The sequence below is a fragment of the Watersipora subatra genome, chromosome 5, assembly GCF_963576615.1.
Source record: "Watersipora subatra chromosome 5, tzWatSuba1.1, whole genome shotgun sequence".
Classification (NCBI taxonomy): domain Eukaryota; kingdom Metazoa; phylum Bryozoa; class Gymnolaemata; order Cheilostomatida; family Watersiporidae; genus Watersipora; species Watersipora subatra.
Window position 1 is genome coordinate 30,932,502 of NC_088712.1, and position 24,167 is coordinate 30,956,668.

At 38.0% G+C, this 24,167-nt stretch overlaps 2 protein-coding genes across 3 annotated transcripts; one reads left to right on the forward strand and one right to left on the reverse strand.

The window, feature by feature from the left end:
• Positions 1-241: 241 nt before the first annotated feature.
• LOC137396609 (uncharacterized) lies at positions 242-3,896 on the reverse strand. Its single transcript, XM_068082923.1, has 2 exons — positions 3,756-3,896; positions 242-2,285 (listed from the first exon to the last, which is right to left on the reverse strand). Exon 2 carries the CDS (start codon positions 2,275-2,277, stop codon positions 895-897), a length of 1,383 nt encoding a protein of 460 aa, XP_067939024.1. The 5' UTR covers positions 2,278-2,285; positions 3,756-3,896; the 3' UTR covers positions 242-894.
• A 9,368-nt stretch (positions 3,897-13,264) lies between these two features.
• LOC137396527 (uncharacterized) lies at positions 13,265-23,410 on the forward strand. 2 transcript variants are annotated; one of them, XM_068082836.1, is made up of 3 exons: positions 13,265-13,521; positions 13,647-13,720; positions 21,615-23,410. In XM_068082836.1, exons 2-3 carry the CDS (start codon positions 13,714-13,716, stop codon positions 23,054-23,056), a joined length of 1,449 nt encoding a protein of 482 aa, XP_067938937.1. In that variant the 5' UTR covers positions 13,265-13,521; positions 13,647-13,713; the 3' UTR covers positions 23,057-23,410. The 2 variants fall into 2 exon arrangements, with proteins under 2 accessions (XP_067938937.1, XP_067938938.1); XM_068082837.1 differs by having other exon boundaries at positions 13,265-13,470.
• The last annotated feature ends 757 nt before the right edge of the window (positions 23,411-24,167 follow it).

The following is a 24,167-nucleotide window of genomic DNA, read 5'->3' on the forward strand; positions in this document are numbered from 1 at the left end:
TTTATGTTTTTTAGATATTTTCAGTCATTTTATTGCTTTGTCATGGAGCATATGCATTCTGTTTGTATTCATGATCTTGATGTACAGAAATATTCTCTCAATGAGTTTGCATATTGTATATATTAGGCATCGACACAATTGGTCATGTTTGTCACTTACATTTTTATTAGTTTTATGCAATCCTCCTGATTAAGTGAGTAATGGTTTACAGGGAGCAGACAAGCAACACATCTGTTGTAACAAGTGAGTCATGGTTTACAGGGAGCAGACAACCAACACATCTGTTGTAACAAGTGAGTAATGGTTTACAGGGAGCAGACAACCAACACATCTGTTGTAACAAGTGAGTCATGGTTTACAGGGAGCAGACAACCAACACATCTGTTGGAACAAGTGAGTCATGGTGTACAGGGAGCAGACAACCAACACATCTGTTGTAACAATTGAGTAATGGTTTACAGAGAACAGACAACCAACACACCTGTTGTAACAAGTGAGTCATGGTTTACAGAGAGCAGACAACCAACACACCTGTTGCAACAGGTGACTAATGGTTTACAGGGAATAGACAACTAACACACGTTTTTTAACCTATTGTAACAAGTCAAACAATGTTTAAGATATATTTAAACCAACAACATCCTCAGTTGATGGCTGATGGTCAAGTTGGTAACATTCTAGGTCAATGAGGCATATCTGTCCTTATGTTTTACAAAATTCTTCAACCTAATTTGTCATAAACAATGACAATCATAAAGTAACATAAATTACATCAAAAGCTCAAGTCACAAATAAAACTTATGAAAATAGCTTAAAAAACTAAAATTCTATAGCCAGATGACTTCTTTCCATAAAAATAACAACTCTTCGAATTCTGTAGATATTATTATGGTTTCAAATGATCTTTTGCGACTCCAATATTTTAATCAAGGAGAGTTTTTTGGAAAGTGAGGAACTGATGTGTGGCTGTTGTTTGCTCAGAGATGGTTTCTGAATTGTCTCTATCATTGTATCTAAGACATTTTCTATTCTTGCCTTCTCATCTTCTGTCAAGCTCTCAATTTGTAGTTTCTTGATGCGCGTGAAAGCTTGCACATTGTGCCATAGGTACATCAGCATGGGCCATGGATGAGCTAGGCTTGTTTGGATAACAACATGTTTATTACTTTTTGGAAGATTAAGGCGATCAAGAGCGTGTGTTAAGCTATTAATCAGCCGATGTTTTAGAAGCTCTGGGTTTTTTTTATAATCGCGCTCGAGGCATTCAGATGAATTTCTAATTATCCTACCAATACCTGTTTTGTCATTGATAATGACCCCACATAATAACAAATAATTAGCGACTAAAGAGGTGGTTCTTTGGCAGACATTCATAATCCAGCCTCCCATCAACTCTTCTTGTAGGCGAGTCATTTCTTTAATAACTTGCGCATCAACACCTGCTTGTTGTTGTAGCTTGGTTACAAGTTCCCGATGACTTCTAGAGTTCCTTACCAGCTCGGTAATTGATTTACAAAAGCTTTGTATGAGTATCGACCCTTTACACCATAATGAAGCTGTACTTGTTTTGTTTTTACACAATTTTTTAACAGCATATGATACGTATCCTTCCACTGATGCCCAAAAGATAAACACATCATGTCTGTTCGGTAAAAACAATTCAGTCGAAGATGTAGCGGGCTGCAAAGAATGACCTTGTCCTTCAACCCCTTTAAGGTTACCTCGACAACATTGAAAAACAAATATTTTTGGAATTTCAGCCTCCGGAAAGCTTCCACATATCTTATCAACAATATCCGTGACGATGTTGCGAGCAAAGCATTTTTTTGTTAGCCGATGTCGGGAATGTTTTGCACAGCATCCTTTTTTAGAAACATATTCTGTTTTCTTTTTCCGACTAAGTACCTTGTTTCCATGTTCAGCCAAAAGAAAGTCACCATTCTCAAAACCATGGGTCATAAGAAAGAACATGATGAATGCAGGTTTATTCTCCGCGTCTTTGCCATAGCCGCATACATCTTCATGCATGAACTTGTCAAAAGAATCATTGCCCTTGGTGTTAGTCAAGTTTTCTTTGCGGAGTAAATTTCTGGGTTTGCCAAGTAAATTAAATGTTTCTCGGATCGTGGTCTCGTCTGACCCATAATCTAGAGTGTGTCGTTTGCTCCAGTCAGTCTTTTGGTTTCTACACAAACTGGGATCAAAATGCAGCCTATGTATCGTCTGTCTTACTATGACAAACAGTCCTTGTTGTTTCTTTTCCCACTCATACTGCATCTTCAGCTCTGCAACAGATATCTTCGTGCATGTAGGAATGTACTTCTTGTTATGGTGTATTGGCTATAAGTATGTCCAAAATAGCTTTACTAGTCACAAGAGTTCAGAATTAACCTTGTAGTAGTTATCAGTGTTTTAAAATATCCATAACTTTGTAAGGATAGAACATTTTAGAACTCCAAGCTTATCTGAAAATATTAAATTTACTCGCTAAGGTTTACTAATTAGAAACTCCTGATGTCTCTATTGGTTTAATAAACTGTATTCTAACAGTTAATTTACACGCTTGGACTATGGTACCATTTCAAGTAACTTCAATCTCTAACCAATTATCTCTAGTAGTTTTTGTTATACTATATGTGTACTGCTGAATGCGCGGCGTTGCACAGGTATTAAAACAGCTTATAAACAGTTGCAGGTAATGTAGTTGCCTGCCACTTAGAATTAGCCTGGCACATTACCAATGGCTAATTTGAGTGAGCTAGTAACCTATTGCTAAAGTTACTAATAAGAGCCGTGAGAGCAAGCTTTAGTCACACTGCGTGACACAGAATGCTATGCCTATTTTAACCGACATGATGGTTCATGTCACTTCAAAATTCAATGCATCTCGTGTAGCTTAATTGGTAAGATATTGCCTGGCAAACCTGAGTTTCCGAGATGAAATCCAGCATCAAGCGGAAATTCCATTCTTAAATTTTAATAACTACAGCTGGACAAACCGACACACACACACAACCTTTGAAATCTATATACATGTACACAAATTCTCGGTGTCCTCAGTACATTTGACCCATTCGATTTAATTCATATGAATCAATGCCAGTTTCCTACAGAATCTAAGTTGGTAAATGATTTTAATAGTCAGTACTGCTCCTTTGTGGTCTGGTTAGGCAATGCCTATGTAAAACAATCTGTCAAGACTCTGTTAAGGTGGGTCTTTTATGTGGAATGACCAAATATCGGATCATTTAAAGCCTTAGTTTTTCGTAACTGGCTAAAATGTTCCACATATTTGGTTATGGCTCCAAAAGCACCTATGGTGTTCAACCTTGACTTGACGTCATACAAAATAACTATTAATAGATATTGCTATGGGAAAGAAACAAAGCTATGTTAAAAATTTGGTTCTGCCACAACAAGTATAAATCAAGTGATGGAAATTGGTTAAAAACATTCAGACTAACTGTTATTTTAAGCTTCAAAGCTCTCTATGGCTGACTAACCAAAGGGATTCGCTCATCTGCTATTACAGAACAAGTCACATGACCGCACAGAAACTTCAATCAATTACCTGCTACTACTTGTCACCCTGACTAATCAAAGGGATTCGCTCACCTGCTATTAGAAACTAGGTCGCATAACCACATCGAAACTTCAAACAATTACCTACTACTTGTCACCCTGACATTCCAGAGAGATTCTTTCACCTTCTATAGCCAGAGTGAACAGTCTGAGTAACTTTATACAAAACTTACCGTCCAGTATCTATAGTAAAATTACTGCTTTATGCACGCAGAGACGGCTTACAGCTGCTTTGCTAGTACTGTCTCTATTGTTTGCATATATAATTATTGATTTACGCAACTGAGCCATGCAAAGTGACGCAGTCAAGCTTAACCTCCTGCTCATTTCATTATGGTAGAACCAGTTTGTGAACAGTCGCATTAGCCTGTGAGTCTATTAGCTATTCAAACAATCCTTGTGCAAACAAATCATATCTCTGATGATTCTAGGTCAAGCTAAATCATAGACTAGGAACTTTAAAAACAGTTACAGCATCTGTGGGAGGGCAGCAATAACGGCCCTATCTGCTGGCACCTGTGTTCGCATTATGCCATAGCCTTGTTTTTTTCTATAACATACTTCCTAGTTCAAGGTTCTGTTCCTTGTGGGAGGAGACTAGTTAGCCCGTTTTGTCTATCTGTTGCACTAATTGACCAGTCTACTGAGTGATTGATTATTAGTTATCTATCTGTCATACACAATTCTTTATGTCTAGTCTAGTGATACTATTTAGTTATAGTTCAGTTAAGTCAGCTGACCTGTTATGCTTCACTCTCTACAAGAGAGCTCACTCTGTGAAACATACGGTTTACATCTGGTGGATTAGCAGAAATGTCAGCTTATTCTGTCCTTTATTTGATATCAGAGACTTAACAATGAAGCTTGAAACCTATACAAAGCTATATATGGTCGTGAGCACTAGCCTACCTTAGATAGTTAATCTCTACTAAACATTTGATTTAATCTTAATTTTATTCATCCCAATCCCAGTAAAGCAAATCAGGTTGTATGAAAAAAATAACATGAAAAATCGGTAGTATTTAAAATAGAAATTATTGTGATATAAAGAGGTCCTATATGTAGATATGTATTCAGGCAAGATGTTTATATGTGGCGAGTTCAAAGGTTTATATTCGCTGAATGTAGCTATGAAACGGTTGGTGGGATATATTCATGTAGGATAGTCTATTGGAGTAACATAGACAGCAGAGATTCAGATATACTAGAATTTCCTAAAGCCAAGGGCTTCCGGTCATTGGTCATAATTATTTACACAAGCTGTTGCAGTTTTTCTAAAACCTTTAAATCGCTACCTGACAAATATGCAAATCAGCTAAGAGCCGTTATATTACCAATACTACCAATATGGCAGGCATATCGGTACTCATAGTGGTCTAGTTGGAGAGTAGCATTTATGTTTATCATTCTGATTTTGTGATCAAACATGATCAGAGATCTGTGTTATAAACTCTACTATAGATGTGCTATGTTCAGCCTTCGCTAAGTGAAAGATGCCTGCATAGATTGTTGTTAAACATAAGTATGAAATGCTCTAACTAGACAATATTTCTCTGTCTCACTTCTTTACTGAAGCTTCGTTTTTAAAACAATCATGATGAAGTTCTACCAGAAGACAATTTTTTGTATCTCCACTAAAGATATTGGCAGACACAATGCTGAGCGAGATGTGCCATTTTTATGGCACTTGTAGAAACATGTCAAACATGTCAGTCATGTCAGCTGATCTATCTCCTTAGTCACAACTGTGTTGACATGCTGCCTGTATCTTATGGATGACCTTATTAATATACATTGAATATCTATGTGCCTTTCAACCTATGTTAAGCATCTATGAGATGTTTTGTCTGCGTGAAAAAACATTCAAGGGTTACCGAGAGTGTGTGAGCTAACTCTATTGCTCATTATTGCGTCTGATAGAGCCAATGTGAATAGAAAAGGCTGGCTCTGCAGAGGCATCGCTGCCTCTGCAGAGCCAGCGATGCCTCTGCCTTTTCTGCAGAGGCATCGCTGCCTCTGCAGAGGCTGGCAGAGCATCTAGTTTAGAGTCTGATTTGAGTCAAGCAAATCTCACACTGGTGTTTATACTCCAGAATAAGAGACAAACATATGCATGTATCTCACATATTCAGAAACACTTTGTCTTGATACAAACATATGTATGTATCTCACATATTCAGAAACACTTTGTCTTGATACAAACATATGTATGTATCTCACATATTCACAAACACTTAGTCTTGGTACAAACATATGTATGTATCTCACATTTTCAGAAACCATTCAAGGTGCCTTACTTTTACCCTTACCCATACTCTTCAAGGTGCCTCAGTACTGGGGATCTAGGAATGTAGATTACCTTATCAGCCGGTTCCAAAAAGTAGCCGAGGCCAATGCTTGGACAGAAGGTGCCGTGTTGCTCACCTCCGAAAGGACTTGAAAGTGACAAAAAACTGCAAGCAAGCCAACTGCAAAGAGGCTGTCTTTGAGGCACTATGAGTGCAGTTCGGTCTCTCCTCTAAGCAGGTAAGCTAAGCACCCTTAAAGCCGGGCTCCCATATCGATCGCGAGACTGTGGCGGTAACTTGCGCAGCAAAACGTTTGCGACGCTTGACTCAGCCGCATGTGTTCACATATAAGCTGCATCGCTAAACATAATCGCGTAATCAAATAAAATGTTAGTTCGCCATGTCGTTTCTATAATGGTGACCTTCATCTGTATAGTGCATTTCAGGAAGGTTTAGCCTGCGGTCTTTTGCGAAATTTGATCAGCGCTAAACTATTGCGTTGCCGCCGGCAACTACCGGCGGTACTCAGCACGTAGGTTCCCATTTCACTGCTAATTGCCTGTGGTGCTGTCGCCGGAACTTTGCGACGTATATGGGAACCAGGCTTAAGCGAGCCACAGCCACAACCCTCCAGGGGCACGCTTGTTAAGTGGAACAATTGTTCTGGTTAGCCTACAGTGACTTGCCAGTCCATACAAAGCCGACTTGTCAAGGGAGCTATTCTGTGGCTCCGTAAACATCACCAGCTTGCAGCAGCACTTCTTGGCCATGCTCATGACTAAGCTGATAAAGGCTGTTTAGGCAAGAACCGAGTTCCTCAAGGTCAAGCCGGAGGGCAACGGAGTAGCAGACATTCGAGCGGTAAAAGGGGCTTCTGAGGAATGGATCACTGTGATCCAAGAACACATCACCGGCTAGTTGGCCTTAGTCGTGCAGCGATTGACACAACAACAGGTTGAAACACTTGGTCGACACTCAACTACCATCGGCCAGACAATGCCTGCTTACAAAGTGCCGTTTAAAACTATGCCAAGCAGACTGGCAGCCGAGACGGCATTAGAGATTCATGAGCATCTTAACTGGGTAGAGAAAGTAAAGAAGGCTGAGTTGGTCAAGCCGGCTCAGGTCTTCTCTTGCGTGTCAGAAATCGAGTCTATTTGGTCGCTAGCCTTTGCACAGCCATCTCTGAGGAAACTACGGATAAAATTGGCCAAGCTTACTAGCTGAGCCGAGGAAGGAAATTGTCCTCACGGATTGATATATTATTGGTTCAACCTGAGAACAGATATGTGAGACCTTAAAGCAGTGGTTCCCAACCTGGGGGGAATTCCCCCCTAGGGGGGAATTTGGCATTTTAAAGGGGGGAATTTTAGTTTTTATAATTTTACATTTTACGAACGGCTTTTAAGCCTTAACAAAATCCTAGATGTGTTTTCTGTTCTCATTCCTCTTCTATTACATGTATATTCTGGCTGGGGTAGTAGACCAAGTACCTTTTACTGTACATTCATTGTAATACAGTCTGCATGTAGCTACTGTAAATGTAATAATCTTTGCCAACAATTTGGAAAAATTCCAATAAGCCAGCTTGACCTTAATTAATGACCTTAGTAACTAAGGTCAAACTAAGGCTTGGTTTGACATTGTGCTGCTCACAGTGCACATGTATTTGACACAAGGACACACTCACTTGTCAGCTAATGCATCAAATGTAAAAGAAAAAATCTGTAAGATTCTTTGTACAAGTATAATTACATATATGCTCACATTATTGTTTCTTATTATCACTTATGTTGTCTTACTTGCTTTTCTGCAAATAAGTCACATAATCATGTATCTATTATAGTAGTAGATTAAATAAAAAAGTTTAATACAGTCCAGATGATTATTATTGTACAAACAGATACTAGATCGTTTATAATAATTTTTAGCGACCGCTTTATTTTTGCAACTACTAATTAGTGCAAGATGTCAAAACAAAGGCAAAGAAACAAACCTACACTGAGAGTTACTTAGATTATGGGTTTTCGTATCTGATGAAAAACGGTCGTCGGCCTCCGCAATGTGTGATATGCCTGAAAACTTTCTCAAATGACTCCATGAAACCCTTTCAGTTGAGGCAACACTCGCAAAAAATTTACCCCACACTAGCTGAGAACGACCGGAATTACTTTTAGTCCAAAAAGCTGCAAGTAAAGAGAAGTCGACTTGATGCAAGTGGAGATCTCTATGCTCATAGTAATGCATTTCTACAGCTTCATACTTTGAAAACTAGCTGGGCAAAAATTTCAAGACATTCCACCATCCAACAACACTGTGAAGCGATGCATTGATGATTGCAGCAAGTATTGAAGAGAAATTAGTTGCTAAGATTAAAGCAGCCCTATTTTGAGCCAAACAACTTGATGAGTCAACTGATGTTGCCAGTCTTTCCCAGCTACTGGTGGATGGTAGATATTTGCATGACACATCCATTGAAGAGGAGTTTCTGTTTTGTCAGCCCTTGCTTCGAACAACTTCACCAAGAGATGTGTTAAAAATAGTTGAAAATTTCCTTTAAAAGGCCAAGTTAGGTTGGGAGAACTTAATAAGTGTATGCACTGATGGATCACCTGCTATATTAGGATGTAGATCAGGCTTTGTAAAACAAATCAAGCAGAAGAACCCTGATATAGAAGGAGTGCATTGCTTCATTCACCGTGAAGCATTGGCATCAAAAACTCTTCCACAAGCATTGAAATCAAACTTGGATGTGAACATAACAGTTGTGAATTACATCAAAGCATCAGCACTAAATACCAGATTGTTCTCAGCACTATGTTCTGAAAGTGATGTCATGTTTACAACTTTGTTATTTCATACTGAAGTGAGGTGGTTGTCCAAGGGAAACATGTTAGGCAGGCTCTTTGAGCTGCATACGGTATGTCCGAGGTTATGAAATTTCTTGAAAATAAAAGCCAGCATGAACTTTTAGCAGCCATGAAAGCTGATAACTATGTATTTGAGACTGCATACCTGGTTGATACATTTGCCTAGCTAAACAAGTTGAACTTGAAGTTACAAGGGAGCAATCATCATTTCTTTGCCTTTCATGACAGCATTGATGCTTTCAAAGCAAAGCTGGTACTGTGGCATAAACGAACCTGCACTGGGAACACGGTATCCTATCCCACACTCACTGAACTATTGGAACACAAAACCTGCTCCGGGTAGTCTAGTGGCAACCATTACTAGAGGTGGAACGAGACACGAGACGTCTCGAGTATCGACCTGTCTCGTATCGATCTCGACTTAACTATTGCCAAACTCGAGACAGGAAATAGAACTAAAGCGCCTGCGCACGGTTGTTAAAACATGGCTTCTCGCGGTAGCAACAACTCTATATATTGTAATAGATTGCGGACAACTGCCTTATACCCGGTCCGTTACTATTTGTTGCTATTGATTATGTTGGCCACCGGGTCTAATCATGTAGTCCGGACAACGGCCCTGTTAATATATTGTAGTTCGGTTCTGTGTCCTTAAAACAGATATCGGGTCGTATCTAATCACCCTTCGGATAATCCAATTTAATAAATAAGACTTGCGGGTAAAATGTCTGTATTTTATCATATCGTGTCTAAACACTAATCTGTGTATCGTGTCTAAACAACTGCCCTTGATAAAATTCGGGCCTTTTTTATATACTAGCAATCGCGGGTAAAAGTTGCCCGGACACTGAGAAACGAACGAAAGGCCGTGTCGACCATAGTCCGTGTTCGGCTAACAATGACGTTTTGTTAGTTCAATATAAGAATATACGTGTACATGTATACAATAATTAATATAATTTCCTGAGTACAATTTAAATAAAATTCACACACTACAGTTAATACACAAACAAAACTTAACATTAATGAAACGATAAGAATGAAAGTGTTATCGTGTGTTCTTTTAGTTGCGGTATTTCTTTGTAGAGCGACGGCTATCGGTTTCATTACACATTACATTAAAAAGTAAGACCTATTCAATAGATGGTAAAAATATACATGTACAAAGCAATATGTTTATAATAATTATTATTAATCAAGCTCAAAATTCTTAGAAATATATAACTTCGGTATTTTAGAGCTGTTTGTGTCACTTTTGTTTACAAAAACTACATGCATATCACTATTAAAATGTTGTATTTAAATCGTTTACACCAGGTGAAAATTCAATTTAAAAAGAAGTTGTCAATTTTATATATACCAAGTAGCTAGCACTTGTGTAGTGAAATCACCACCAAATGCTCATTATTTTACTGTCTCGTGTCCCGAGTCTCGAATTTTTACAAGACAGTGTCTCGAGTCTCGTCTCGAACTTAAAAAACCTGTCTCGTTCCACCTCTAACCATTACTGAACATCTGTTCGATCTCATAACAGAATTTAGATGCTACTTCCCTGAGCTACCTTCGGAAAAAAAGAAGATGCTCAACATCACACGAAATCCATTTCAACGCACTGTTGAAGAAATTCTAGTGGAGCTACAATAGGAGTTTGTTGAGTTGGTTAACATTTCTGCACTGAAAGATGATCTCAGATCAATGTCTATTGACCAGTTTTGGCTCTCAGCGAGAAAAAATTCTCTACTCATTGCTAAAAAGGCAATAATGATTCTGATGCCATTTAGCTGCACGTAAAAATCCTTCAGCATTGATGAAAATCCTACACGTAGTAGGATTTTCATCAATGCTGCACCTTAAAAATGAGAAAAGAAATCGACTTGACCTTGAGAGCGACTTGAGATGTGCATTATAAAAACAAAGCCTGATTTGTGAAAACTTGCACAGAGGCATCAGCAGGAGCGGTCTTGTTAAAACTCATAATCTCACCCCAAACCCGTTGAGTGTACCGGAATAACAATAATGTTGACGTGATTTATTACTATATGTGCTACTCTCAGTTATTTAACAAATAAATATATGTATATATGCTGCTGACCTACATATATGTACCTGTGTAGCCCTTTCAGTGAATACAATATATAGTAGGCCTATAAGTTCACACTTCACTTTTTCCAGGGGGGAATTTGTATTTGAAAATTTTGCAAAGGGGTAAAAGCAAAAAAAAGGTTGGGAACCACTGCCTTAAAGGAACCTGGCAAATGCGGCCTGTGATGTGTGGCTACCAGTGTTCGTAGGAACCAGCAGCCTGTGTTGCAGCATTTTGCTATTTATGTCTGCCTCTGCAGGTACTAGCACAGCTTGCGGGGCTAGCTTATGGCACATAGGAAGACATGCCGAGACGCCGATGTGGCGATGTAGTGTACTTGATCAACAGGGCCCGCTGAAAGTACCTCTTGTGCGCCAGAGGATAGCCAGCCGACCATGAGGTGCGATCTGACCCTCCAACACTGACTATGGCATACTACTCTAAAGAGAGCCAGCGGCCTAGCCAGCTGCTGTGAGTAAGACAGTCCAGAAGAAGAAACAACCAGCTAAGAAGGTGCCGGAACATAAGTTGACTCAGAGACCCAAGCTGCTGTGACACAACTGAGACTGTCTGGACCTCCCGAGCCTAAAGCCACCAGCCCGCCACCCAAGGAGAGGCCTGCTCCTGCTCATCAAAGGTCACCCTCACCGCAGCCGAGGATGAACCATAAAAATGGTACATCTCGTTCAGCATTGCAAGTGTCAATATTATTAGAGCAGCTCTAAATTATTGCTTGCTGGTAGAACCTCAACATGGTTGTTTTAGAAACAAAGCTTCAGTGAAGAAGTGAGAGAGAGAAATATTGTCTACCCTAGGACACTTATTTCGCTAGTATTTAGTTTCGTGAGTAGCACACAGAGTAAAATTTCGCTGCAACTTAATTTAGCGGCTTTGATGAGTGCGAAAATATAGTGATGTGAAAATAAATGCAATGGAACAAACAGATTAGATTCCTCGGGTCCAGTTTGCTAGTAAGAAAATTTTTGTAATTTGCGACTAGTTTGTATTTGTAAACCGCAGGTAGAAATGTGTGTGAGAGATCAATAATTCAATTTGATCGCTTGATGCCATTTGTTTCTTGGACTATCAATGACTTCTAAATCCCTCTATATGACGATTTTATTGTGGATATCAATGAACAAAGCTATTTAATTTCATGTTTTCGCTCATTTGTTATGATAGTTTAGTTTCGCTCATGAAATTTTCGCGAGAGGATGACTCCGCGAAAACGCGAAAGTTAGATGACGCAAATGCATAAGTGTCCTTGGGTAGTTAGAGCATTTCATACTTATGTTTAACAACAATCTGTGCAGGCATCTTTCACTTAGCGAAGGCTGATCATAGCACATCTATAGTAGAGTTTATAACACAGATCTCTGATCATGTTTGATCACAAAATCAGAATGATAAACATAAATGCTCCTCTCCAACTGGATCACTATAAGTACCGATATGGCTGCCATATTGGTAGTATTGGTAATATAACGACTCTTAGCTGATTTGCATATTTGTCAGGTAGTGATTTAGTGGCGCTAGAAAATCTACAACAGCTTGTGCAAATAATGACTAATGACCCCTTGGCTTTAGAAAATTCTAGTTTATCTGAATCCCTGCTGTCTAAATTACTCTAATAGACTATCCTATATGTCCCACCAACCGTCTCATAGCTACATTCAACGAATATAAACCTCAGAACTCGCCACATTCACACATCTTGCCTGAATATATACATGTATCTAGAACATCTTTATATCACCGTAATGTCTATTTTAAATGCTATCCATTTTCAGCGTTATTATTTTTTCACTGCATTATTGGGATTAATAAAACTACAATCAAATCTGACTCAAATGTTGATTAGTGCCTAGTCTCTGATATCAAATAAAGGACAGAATAAGCTGACATTTCTGCTAATCCACCAGATGTAAACCGTATGTTTTACGGAGTAAGCTACCTTTTGAAGAGTAAGGCGTAACAGGCCAGCTGACCTTGACATAACTGAACTATAACTAAATAGTATCACTAGCCTAGACATAAAGAATTGTGTATGACAGATAGATAACTAATAATCAATCACTCAGTAGACTGGTCAATTAGTGCAACAGATAAACAAAAAGGGGTAACTAGTCCCCTCCCACAAGGAACAGAACCTTGAACTAGGAAACATGTTATAGAAAAAAACAAGGCTATGGCATAATCCGAACACAGGTGCCAGCAGATAGGGCCGTTATTGCTGCCCTCTCACAGATGCTGTAACTGTTTTTAAAGTTCCCAGTCTATGATTTAGTTTGACCTAGAATCATCATAGATATGATTTGTTTGCACACGGATTGTTTGAGTAGCTAATAGACTCACAGGCTAATGCGACTGTTCACAAACTGGTTCTACCATAATGAAATGAACAGGAGGTTACGCTTGACTGCGTCACTTTGCATGGCTCATCTGCGTAAATCCAAAATGATATATGCAAACAATAGAGACTGTACTAGCAAAGCAGCTGTAAGGCGGCAGTCTCTGCTTGCATAAAACAGTAATTTTACTATAGATTCTGGACTGTAAGTCTTGTATAAAGTTACGCAGACTGTTCACTCTGGTTATAGCAGGTGAAAGAATCTCTCTGGAATCTCAGGGTGACAAGTAGTAGCAGGTAGTTGTTTGAAGTTTCGATGTGGTTATGCGACTTAGTTTGTAATAGCAGGTGAGTGAATCCCTTCGGTTAGTCAGGGTGACAAGTAGTAGCAGGTAATTGTTTGAAGTGTCATGTAATTATTTGATTTAGTTTGTAATAGATTGATAAATTCTGGAATGCTACCTGATTTGTAGGCAATTTAGAAACTGCACATAATTAAAGATTTGTGGCCTCTACACTGGAAGCTCAATCTTATAAAACATGGCAGGTATGTTTGTTTCTGTTACTACTGGTATCTAAGCATATAAATTCAACTCTCTAGAACTTTCTTCAATACTGTATTTTGTACGGAAGAGATAATTCTCTTGACCAAGAGTAAATGCCTTTCAGATGAGTTAGTAAAAATCTACTGAAGAAAAACTATTAACTTGTTTAGAATTCTTTTTCAAGCTCATATATGTTGTTATCATCAACCATTTGTTATTTAAGATTTATAGCGATTGCTGCTGAACCAAATCAAAATGCATATTTTGCCCTAATTTGGCAAAACCTATTATCAGATCAATTTTTCTCTGTTTTTACAGCCTATTAACATTAATTATAATTTTGTCGCCTATTGATAAAGATTCTAGCTTGCTGACAATTACCCGGACAAAGTTTGACTGGCTTAATCTCATTGTCCTGCCTGCAAATCCATTGTGAGTTGTTATGCCTGCTAATATTTCCACACCATTGTTAGATAATACTCTGGCAAAAGGCATTATCAGCTAGTAATATGTTTTACCTGCACATTTTGAAGACAATTAGCAGTGCTTTGTACAAGGTAATGTAGCGGAAGCTACTGCGATTTGTCTGGCTAATAACAGAGTAAGACATGGTGAATCTTTTCATATCAAATAGCGGTAATGTGAATTTTGTAGCAAGTCAACCTTTAAACTTCGCTGTTTATCAATGATAGATGATATGAAATTTCTGTTTCTGGAAAGAGAGAGATATATATTTAATTTTAACAAGTTTTAATATCCTTCCACCGATTAAGATTAGAATAAAAGAAGAAAAATAGAGTAATTTTGACACAAGGACATCATATAAAAGAATACTACAGTTCTACATCATGCTCAGGCAAAATTAATCAATTAAATCCGAGGCATTGCTCGTGGGGATGGTCTTCCAGAAAGTTTGGCGAGAACTTGGCATATATTTACAGAGATTAGTTACGATGTCATTCTTTTTAGAGTGAGATATCTCTAGGAATCAGGTTGCTATCCACGGTGGCTGATATATTGTACTTTGACTTCAGGTAGTCAAATTTAGACCATTCGTTGTCTGTATGCAGCTTCTTGTAGTACAAAATTTTGCTACCCCGGCGAATCTGTAGTTGTCGAATCTCAGCTACCATGGGGCGGTTTTGCTGCCGGAGTTCGACGATGCTTTGATGTCCCTGGTGCTTTTTGAAATCAGTAGCTGCCATTCCAATTACTTTGCACCCAGCGGCTTCCACGCATTTCACAAAAGCATCCATATAGCAAAGATTAACCATTTTTTTCATTTAGCGTTCTACTCGAGCGTGGCAACTGTCAGCAGAGATAAATGTATGGCCAGCTCCTAGATATTTTAGAGTTATTGTCTGTGCAGAAACATCCTGACTGTTCACCAGCTTGATCAATGACGTGAACAGCGTGTAGTTTTTATTTTGGACGCAGCAATTGTCCATAAAGTAGATCAATTCTTGCTGATCACGGTTTTGGTGCACAGTAGATATTACAGCGAATGCGATATCCTCGCACTTCCGTCCGGATATAGCCTCGTGCCACAGAGATGCCCCTCGTGCCACAGAGATGGGCTTCATAGTCTTGGTGTATTTGCCCATCGGTGCGAAAGTATGATGGAAGGTGACCAGACGTCTAGTGAGGCATACTGACTTGAATCCCGTCAGCCGAGGAAACATTATAACTGTCTGCAAGTCAATTGATCGAACAACTTTTGTAGATTCTACTGCGCTGCCATCATTTTCGTATTCTTGTTTCGCTTCCTGAGCAGGAGCAAGATGATCCTCCTTCTTGCGGCACGTGGTACAAGAGTCAACACAAAGATCATTTTATTTCTCTTGTGGCGTATTGTCTAGTTCAGCACACTGCTCGCACTGCTCCTCTCCCAGTTTGCTGAAGCTGATGATAAGAGCTTGCATTTGCCACTAATATGTCGAATAATAAATAGATGGGCCGGTCTTGGTGCTTTGAGTGATAATCTGAGTGTATATCTCTAATAGAAATTTTGTGTGGAAGATAGAGCTGATGTGGGGCATGTTTCCTCCTGTAGTGAGATATGCAAGGGTTGTAGCGTTTGATGTGATTGTCGATCACTTGATGTAGTTCTTCGTCAGCTCCATGTCGCTCTCCTCAAGAATCTGGGAGAGGTGAAACGCTGGATGTTGCTCCGGCTTTAGCATGCAACACTACACTAGAAGTATTGCTGTATCTAGTCGTTGCAAGATAGAACTCTTTACAGTCAATTTGCTGACATCCCCTTTCATCAGCGAGACGGTAGATGTAATATTCCTGACAACAAAACAAACCGTCAAAAGAAAAACTATCACCAAAAGACAGCATATCATGTCACAGTTGAACAATCGTTAGTTAAGTAAAACACTAGGATTCACAGCAAGATGTTGAAGACTGTTACATGTTTCCTTTTCACAATTTTTCACTGCTTTCACACTGAACACAAGCCTGTGCAGTTTGCGTTGCATAATATAGAATATTAACACTACTAATACTATCTTTTGAAAAGTGAAAAGTTTCTGAACTCGCCGATCGGTTCCTTGATGATAATGTCTTAGTATTAGCCTCCAGTCTTTCTACACTATAATGTAGGAAGTTTTTTCTCTCTAAGTAGCCGAGCTTCCAAAAACCTGTATAGATTTTCACTTTTGATCTAGAATCTACTCTTTCGATACAGCGTTGAGGGCAACATCATAGAAATCTCATTTTGTGCTTCTCCACTTCATGCTTTAGTTTGTCCTTTAGAGAGCGCCTACGTTTGGACTTAGGGGGTAGCGCAAGGTGAAGACATGACGCTTCGACCTCAGATCAAGATGTCATGACAAACTGAGTGTAAATAGCTTAACTTATATCTGCAGCTGGCACAAGCTAAAAAATTCAATCGATAATTTCATTGGAAAGATTGTAACAATTGAAGATATTGTCCGGCACAAAGAAATGCTCATTGTCTTCAAAATGTGCAGGCAGAACCTATTAGCAGCCGATAATGCCTTTTGCCAGAGTATTATATAACAATGGTGTGGGAATATTAGCAGGCATAACAACTCACAATGGATCAGAAAACAGGACAATGGGATTAACTCAGTGAAACTTGGTCTGGGTAATTGTCAACAAGGTAGCAACAGATACCTTAGCAGTAGGTGGTAAAATTATAATAACTCTCAGTAGGCAATAAAAACAAAGATATTTTAGTGAGATAATAGGTTTTGCCAAAATAGAGTAGTATTGGATTGGGCATTTTGCCAAAGTTGCAGTAATTTTGGAAATGGCAGATTCACTATGGACATGATTTTCTGTTTGCGATAAATAGGTAGATAGTCATTCAAAGCTTTACATGATAAGAAAAATAGAAAAAGGCTTGTTTTGGCACCAATGCTCTTTCTCTATATATATATATACCTTTCAGTATTGTTACAGGCAGCATTTAGGCATTCCTGTTTGTATCTAGGTTACACATAATACAAATCTGTTTGATGGAACTCACTATAAAAATAGAGAAAAAATATCAATATTTTAATAATTAAAAATGCTGTTTTTGGCTTATAGTACATAGTACATAGTATGTATGTACTACATACATTAACAAGAGATTATCTCAAAGCTATTTGACAGACCCTGAACCAGAGAGTATCTCAAGGCTTGTTGACAGACCCTGAACCAGAGAATATCTCAAGGCTTGTTGACAGACTATGAAATAGAAAATATCTCAAGGCTTATTGACAGACTATGAAATATAGAATATCATTTTATATTGTAACAAAACACTTATATAATCTAAGAACTTTGTAGATCTCAAGAGTATCTCTCTGGCAAAGCTGCACTAGATAGTGAACTCAGTTTTTATATGAAAAAGTACAGTGCGGCAAGTTGACAGAAAAATAGATAAATAGAGAAGACAAAATCACAATAAGAACAACTATAGAAGATCAGCTCTGTCACCTATGGCGGAAACACTCCGTGAGAGAAACAAAAAAGAATACATAAGCTCATAAAATTTTTAAGGACAATTTTTTTAAACTTTTATTCCAGTTTTTGAAGAATTGGATCTCTCAAGCTTCGGTTATAAATGCACTAGAGAAAACATAAGCAGCAAAGCATCAGACCAGAAACTTGGCAAACAGTAGCTCCGAGTTACAAACAGTAGCTTCGAGTTACAAACAGTAGCTTCGAGTTACAAACAGTAGCTCCGAGTTACAAACAGTAGCTCCGAGTTACAAACAGTAGCTCCGAGTTACAAACAGTGACTCCGAGTTACAAACAGTGACTCCGAGTTACAAACAGTAGCTCCGAGTTACAAACAGTAGCTCCGAGTTACAAACAGCGGCTCCGAGTTACAAACAGCGGCTCCGAGTTACAAGCAGTAGCTCCGAGTTACAAACAGTGACTCCGAGTTACAAACAGTAGCTCCGAGTTACAAACAGTAGCTCCGAGTTACAAACAGTAGCTCCGAGTTACAAACAGTAGCTCCGAGTTACAAACAGTAGCTCCGAGTTACAAACAGTAGCTCCGAGTTACAAACAGTAGCTCCGAGTTACAAACAGTGACTCCGAGTTACAAACAGTAGCTCCGAGTTACAAACAGTAGCTCCGAGTTACAAACAGTAGCTCCGAGTTACAAACAGTAGCTCCGAGTTACAAATAGTAGCTCCGAGTTACAAACAGTGACTCCGAGTTACAAACAGTAGCTCCGAGTTACAAACAGTAGCTCCGAGTTACAAACAGTAGCTCCGAGTTACAAACAGTAGCTCCGAGTTACAAACAGTGACTCCGAGTTACAAACAGTAGCTCCGAGTTATAAACTGTGGCTCCGAGTTACAAACAGTAGCTCCGAGTTACAAACAGTGACTCCGAGTTACAAACAGTAGCTCCGAGTTACAAACAGTAGCTCCGAGTTACAAACAGTAGCTCCGAGTTACAAACAGTAGCTCCGAGTTACAAACAGTAGCTCCGAGTTACAAACAGTAGCTCCGAGTTACAAACAGTAGCTCCGAGTTACAAACAGTAGCTCCGAGTTACAAACAGTAGCTCCGAGTTACAAACAGTAGCTCCGAGTTACAAACAGTAGCTCCGAATTACAAATAGTGGCTCCGGAGTTAGCAAGTCTGGAGAGCTTAGTTCTGAAGACCATGATCCAATGGAACTGTCTTCACCAACCCAATGAACTGCATATGATGATGATATTAATTATTGTAACATTCTTTCATGCGCAACATGAGTATAAAATGCCTTTTAAAGGTTTCAGCTGCTGTGAGCAAGATCTTGTGCGTATTTGAGATAGCTTGTTGCAATTTCCCCTTCGCCCATTCATATAAATTTCCTAAAACATTATATTATACTATAGCATTTACAATCTTCAATTCAGCAAGGTGGTCAAATGACTGGCTGCAAAATGCAATATGTAAGTTCGATTCCCATTCAAAGCAATCGCTTTGCCTAAATCTTTTAACGTGGCTACGCACAGACAGACAAACGAACACAAATCTTACTATAGCAAAGATTTTTATCTTCAAACTCTTTTCTAATTAGGTCACCGCACGGATAGAAAAATTGACAAAGAGTGTTTTTTATACTATGATTATATACTATGGTATCGCTATGATCTAGAGCTGACGTTTGTTGTTCATCTCTATTAAACCAAAAGCTTTTTAGAAAACGCGATAGAATGCTAAAGCATTTTCACACTTTACTGTAATATCTTATACTTTAATACTTTAATATCATATAATACTTTGTTATAATGCAATGTACTATGTTTATATACATTTATTAGATTATGATCTTCCCTTCCGCAGTCGGTTATTTCGACAATGAGTGTCTTTTGGTTTAGGCTCTATCAGTGACTTCCATGCAGCTCTGCTTTCCACCTTCTCTTGTCATCTGTTTGTTTTATAATACCATATAATGCATTAATTATAATAGATAATAACATATTCTGTTATATCATACTATGTCATGTTATTATATTGTAATGTGCTATATAACAATTTATAATATGCCATGTTATATTGCATTATATTTATATATTATGTTTCTTATATCATATTATTTATATGTCATCAGAGTAAACAAAATAAACTAAAGCAATGTTAGTTCAGCATGTTAAGGAAGCGTTGGGCTTTGGGAGAGTATGTCAGAAATGTGAAAACACTAGCGCCTAGACTGGAAGGCAAAGGGTCTACTTTATGGTCCCAGTTTGTGGACTGTAGGAAAAAATAAAGAGTCATGCGATCATGCGGCAGGTCTGATTAGACAATTTTAATGCTCCTGGGTGGAATAAGACCTTTAAAAAAATAAAAGGTAGAACATTGGTGAGGAGAGCTCTCCCTTTTAACACAATGTCTTAGAGATTATGGCCATTATAAGCTACCCGCAATACCAGAGGAATGCCTGGCGTTGCACGGGTATTAAAAATCAGTTTATAAACTATGAGAGGTGATGTAGTGGCCTGCCACTTGCTACTAGCCTGGTACATTGCTAATAGGTAATTTGAGTAAGCTTACTAATAAGAGCTACAGTAACTACTTGCACTAATGATTGATCATGCATAAAACTATTCAGCCGCTCTCCATGGTGTTGCGCATCACGTTGCACCATAACAGAGAGCGGTAGCGTATTTGCACCTATATAACAACATACATCGCCTAGTGAATCCATCAAGCTTGTTTGGCTTAATTAGTAAGCGATTGGACTGGTGAATGGGAGGGTCCGAGGTCAAATCTTCTGTGACACGGATTCTTTATTCCAAGATTTTAATTGCTATAGCTAGACAAACACAAACGCCAATGCCCAAAAAAGCACAGACAAACTTTGAGAAATATATATACATCTATGAGATACATATACAATATACATCTATGAGATACATATACGATATACATCTATTAGATCCATATACGATATACATCTATGAGATACATATACGATATGCATCTATGATATGCATCTATGATATGCATCTATGATATGCATCTATGATATGCATCTATGATATGCATCTATGATATACGTACATCTATGATAACGTAGATTAGACACTCACTACATTTAAAGGACTCTTATTCAATAACCAGATAAAACATCCTGTTTATCAGTATCGACATTTAATTGTTTTCACGAGATTTAAATGAGAGATGTTTATTTGCGTGCTTTTTGGCGCTCAATATTTCATTTTTTTTTTACTATTTTGGCTCTACAGTTTCTATATTTCTATATCGATTGTAAACTTTTGTTTTATATTGCTAAAGAATGGTATTATTATTGTTCAATAGAGCTTGGCAGATATTCATACTCTCCGTTATTACGAGCTCTCTGCTTCATTTACATGTACTGTATATTGCTTACTCCAAGTTGCCTCTTATTATATAAAGTAACACAGCTTCCTTTTATTATATTATAGTATGCTATCTTATGGTATATTATATCAAATGATACATATATACTTTATATACATTATATATATTGTATATAATATACATAGTATTTATTATATGTCTTAAATAATATAAAATATGTAATAAATTTCATATAATATAAAATATGGAAGTACCCTGGTATTCCGGTGTGCCTTGAGAGATCATCAGATGTAATAACTATGTGTACAATTATTCCAGAATGCTGCAAAATAGTCAATTACACAAAGGGTTAGCATGTCGGTCTACCAAAAGAGTCAATTACACAAAGGGTTAGCATGTCGGTCTACCAAAAGAGTCAATTACACAAAGGGTTAGCATGTCGGTCTACCAAAATGAATGTTGCAGATTTGAATCGTTTATGATGCAGTCTTTTTTTCAATTTGCAGCCCAGCACTTATTATAGTAAATGTCGTGGCATATAATTTTGATTTTAGTCTAAATTAATTTGTCTTCCCTTTGTTTATTTATAGTGGCTTCTGCCAAAGGATCTGAAGACAGAATGAAATACCCCATAACCGAACCAGGTCTATTTGTAATTATTCATGAGAAGGAGCACAACATTATTTATGAAGGAGAAGATTTTCAAGGAAGAGAGCTCAACTATGGCAGCGATGAGAGACGCATTCTCAAGCTGATTCACCCGAAAGCTGAAAAAAAGGGAATAAGGAAGCTTATCGATTACCTGAAACATGAAGAAAAACCGCACAATATCAAGGTTGGAGTGAATTTGACTAAAGGTGATGGTAAAGATAGCTTTAACTATTTTATGACAAAAGAGGTTCTAGAATACGCAAAGAAACACTCACCATCATTCGTCATGTTCTTTCTTTTGACCCACGGGTTTGAAAATGGCCGGTTCTTGTTGGCAACGAAGAACACCAAGGGAGCTTCAAGCTCTGAAGGGAATTGCTGCAATGCCATGGCTCCTGGCGATCCGCATCAAAAGAACTCCAACTGTCATGCTAGACATATCGTTCATGACATAATAGCGAAAGTAGCGACGGAATACCCAAACATTCCAAAAATCTTTGTGATTCAAAGCTGTAGAGGAAGCATGTCTGGTATTGAGGAAAAACACAAAACTAAACCAGAGTCAGAACAAGATACTGCAAGTTTGTCAGATGGTTTGATTGAGCTTTTCATACCAGACATAGAAGATACCCTCGTGCTGCGGGCGTGTGTAGAGAGGTGTGGAGCTTGGGTTTTTTATAGAGAAGATCTACCAGAAGATTTTCCTGAAGGAGGCTCCCTTCTCATTCAAACCTTTTGTGATGCCGCTGAAGAGCTCATAAAAACTGAAAAAAACTACGAAAAGCTTCTAGATGGCTTGAGTAAAAAGGCATCAAATGAAAAAAGCGACATTGTTGAACAGCTAGAAAAGTGTCGAGAAGATGTTACTGGAGGATGGATTATGAACATCTGCCAGCACACCAGTAATAGAGCTACCAACTACATGCCTGGTGAAATTATTTCATTACCTGGTACTCTCGGACGCATGCTTCAGCAAAGTAAGGAAAAGTTATTTAGTAACTCTAATAGCATTAACCAGAGCAAGTTGTTAAAAGGACTGAAAGGTTGGAAAACCCACGCTGAAGATCCAAAAGAAATTCAAGAACTGATAGACTTATGTGAACACCAGAAAAAAGGAAAAAAACGTGCACTCATAATGCTTGAATATTTATGGAAAAATGTGATAGAGGCCAACCCAGTAAATCCTCTTCAGATGTCAGCGAAACAAGCAAGAAATGCAGATACTCAAGCAGCCCTCAATAGAATAATTGCAAATATGAGAGCACATGCTAAAAAAAGAATTGACAAGCAACAACCTCACATTAGCAGCTCCCTTTCTCGAAAACTATCCTTTTTAGAAATATTGGATTCACAAAGACGCTTAGGCAACTCTATTAACTGAAAGGATAAGGCAACTCTATTAACTGAAAGGATAAGGCAACTCTATTAACTGAAAGGGTAAGGCAACTCTATTAACTGAAAGGGTAAGCCAACTTCAGATAACTGCAACATAGTCGAGCGAGTCATGCTGAAATACATTACTAATATATGTATAACTTCTTTCAACAACTATGTGTTTTCCGTTGAGTATCGTAACGCTAGCAGGAGCTGTAGAGATGACACCAGTTACAAAACTGTCTGTTATTTTTAAATAACTAGCTGGGCTACCCGGCATTGCCTGGGTAGTAAACAAGTCTTTGGAGAAAAATTGATTTGTATTTAACATATAACAACATTTGCCATTCGAACTTTCAAACTACATATCATAGAGAGAAGTGTAGTTGAAATAAATTAAGAAAAAAAATAAAAACCACTGTAGAAGGTTGTCCAACTTTGTCAAACAACTAACTTTCAAACTCCATATCATGAGAAAAAGTTTTGTGCTAGGCAACTAAATTATAAATAAATAAAACAACTGTAAAGGTTTTTAAATAACTGTAAGTTTAAAATTTTATAACTTGAAAGAAGTGTTTCGTTGAAATAAATTAGAAATAAAAATGTAAAAACATTTAATTGTAAAATCATTAGCAAATAATGGCTAAATAGTCTATTTCGCTACAATTACAATGAAAAATTATTTGGTATACAATTATGATTTCAGTTCGTTTCAGTGTTGGCATGCGAAAATATCATAGGCTATAGACTTGCATAGAGTGGTAGAAAAACCCATAGTCTTTATCTATGGGTTTTTAAATGCAATCACCTCCTGGGAAAAATCATCATCATTAAAAATAGTACCAAAATACTATGGTAACCTTAGTAACTATAGTTACCTACAATGACTTTAGTGCATTTTGTGGTTATGATTCGCAAGATAGTGTAACATTACAATGCACTATGTGAAGAGTTCTTACCTTCTGACCTGTGTAGCCAGCAAAACTTTAAAAATACTGCTGTTCAGTAGGACCTTGATCAATGCCCTTGATCATATGTGTACACATATCCATCAAGGTCAAGATTAATAGTGTAGGTAGTAGTGTTATTATTCCAAAATACTGTGCCCTGTAATATTG

Bases quoted from the DNA above. Each gene is read 5' to 3' on its own strand.
- LOC137396609 (XM_068082923.1), bottom strand. From the start codon at position 2,277: ATGCAGTATGAGTGGGAAAAGAAACAACAAGGACTGTTTGTCATAGTA.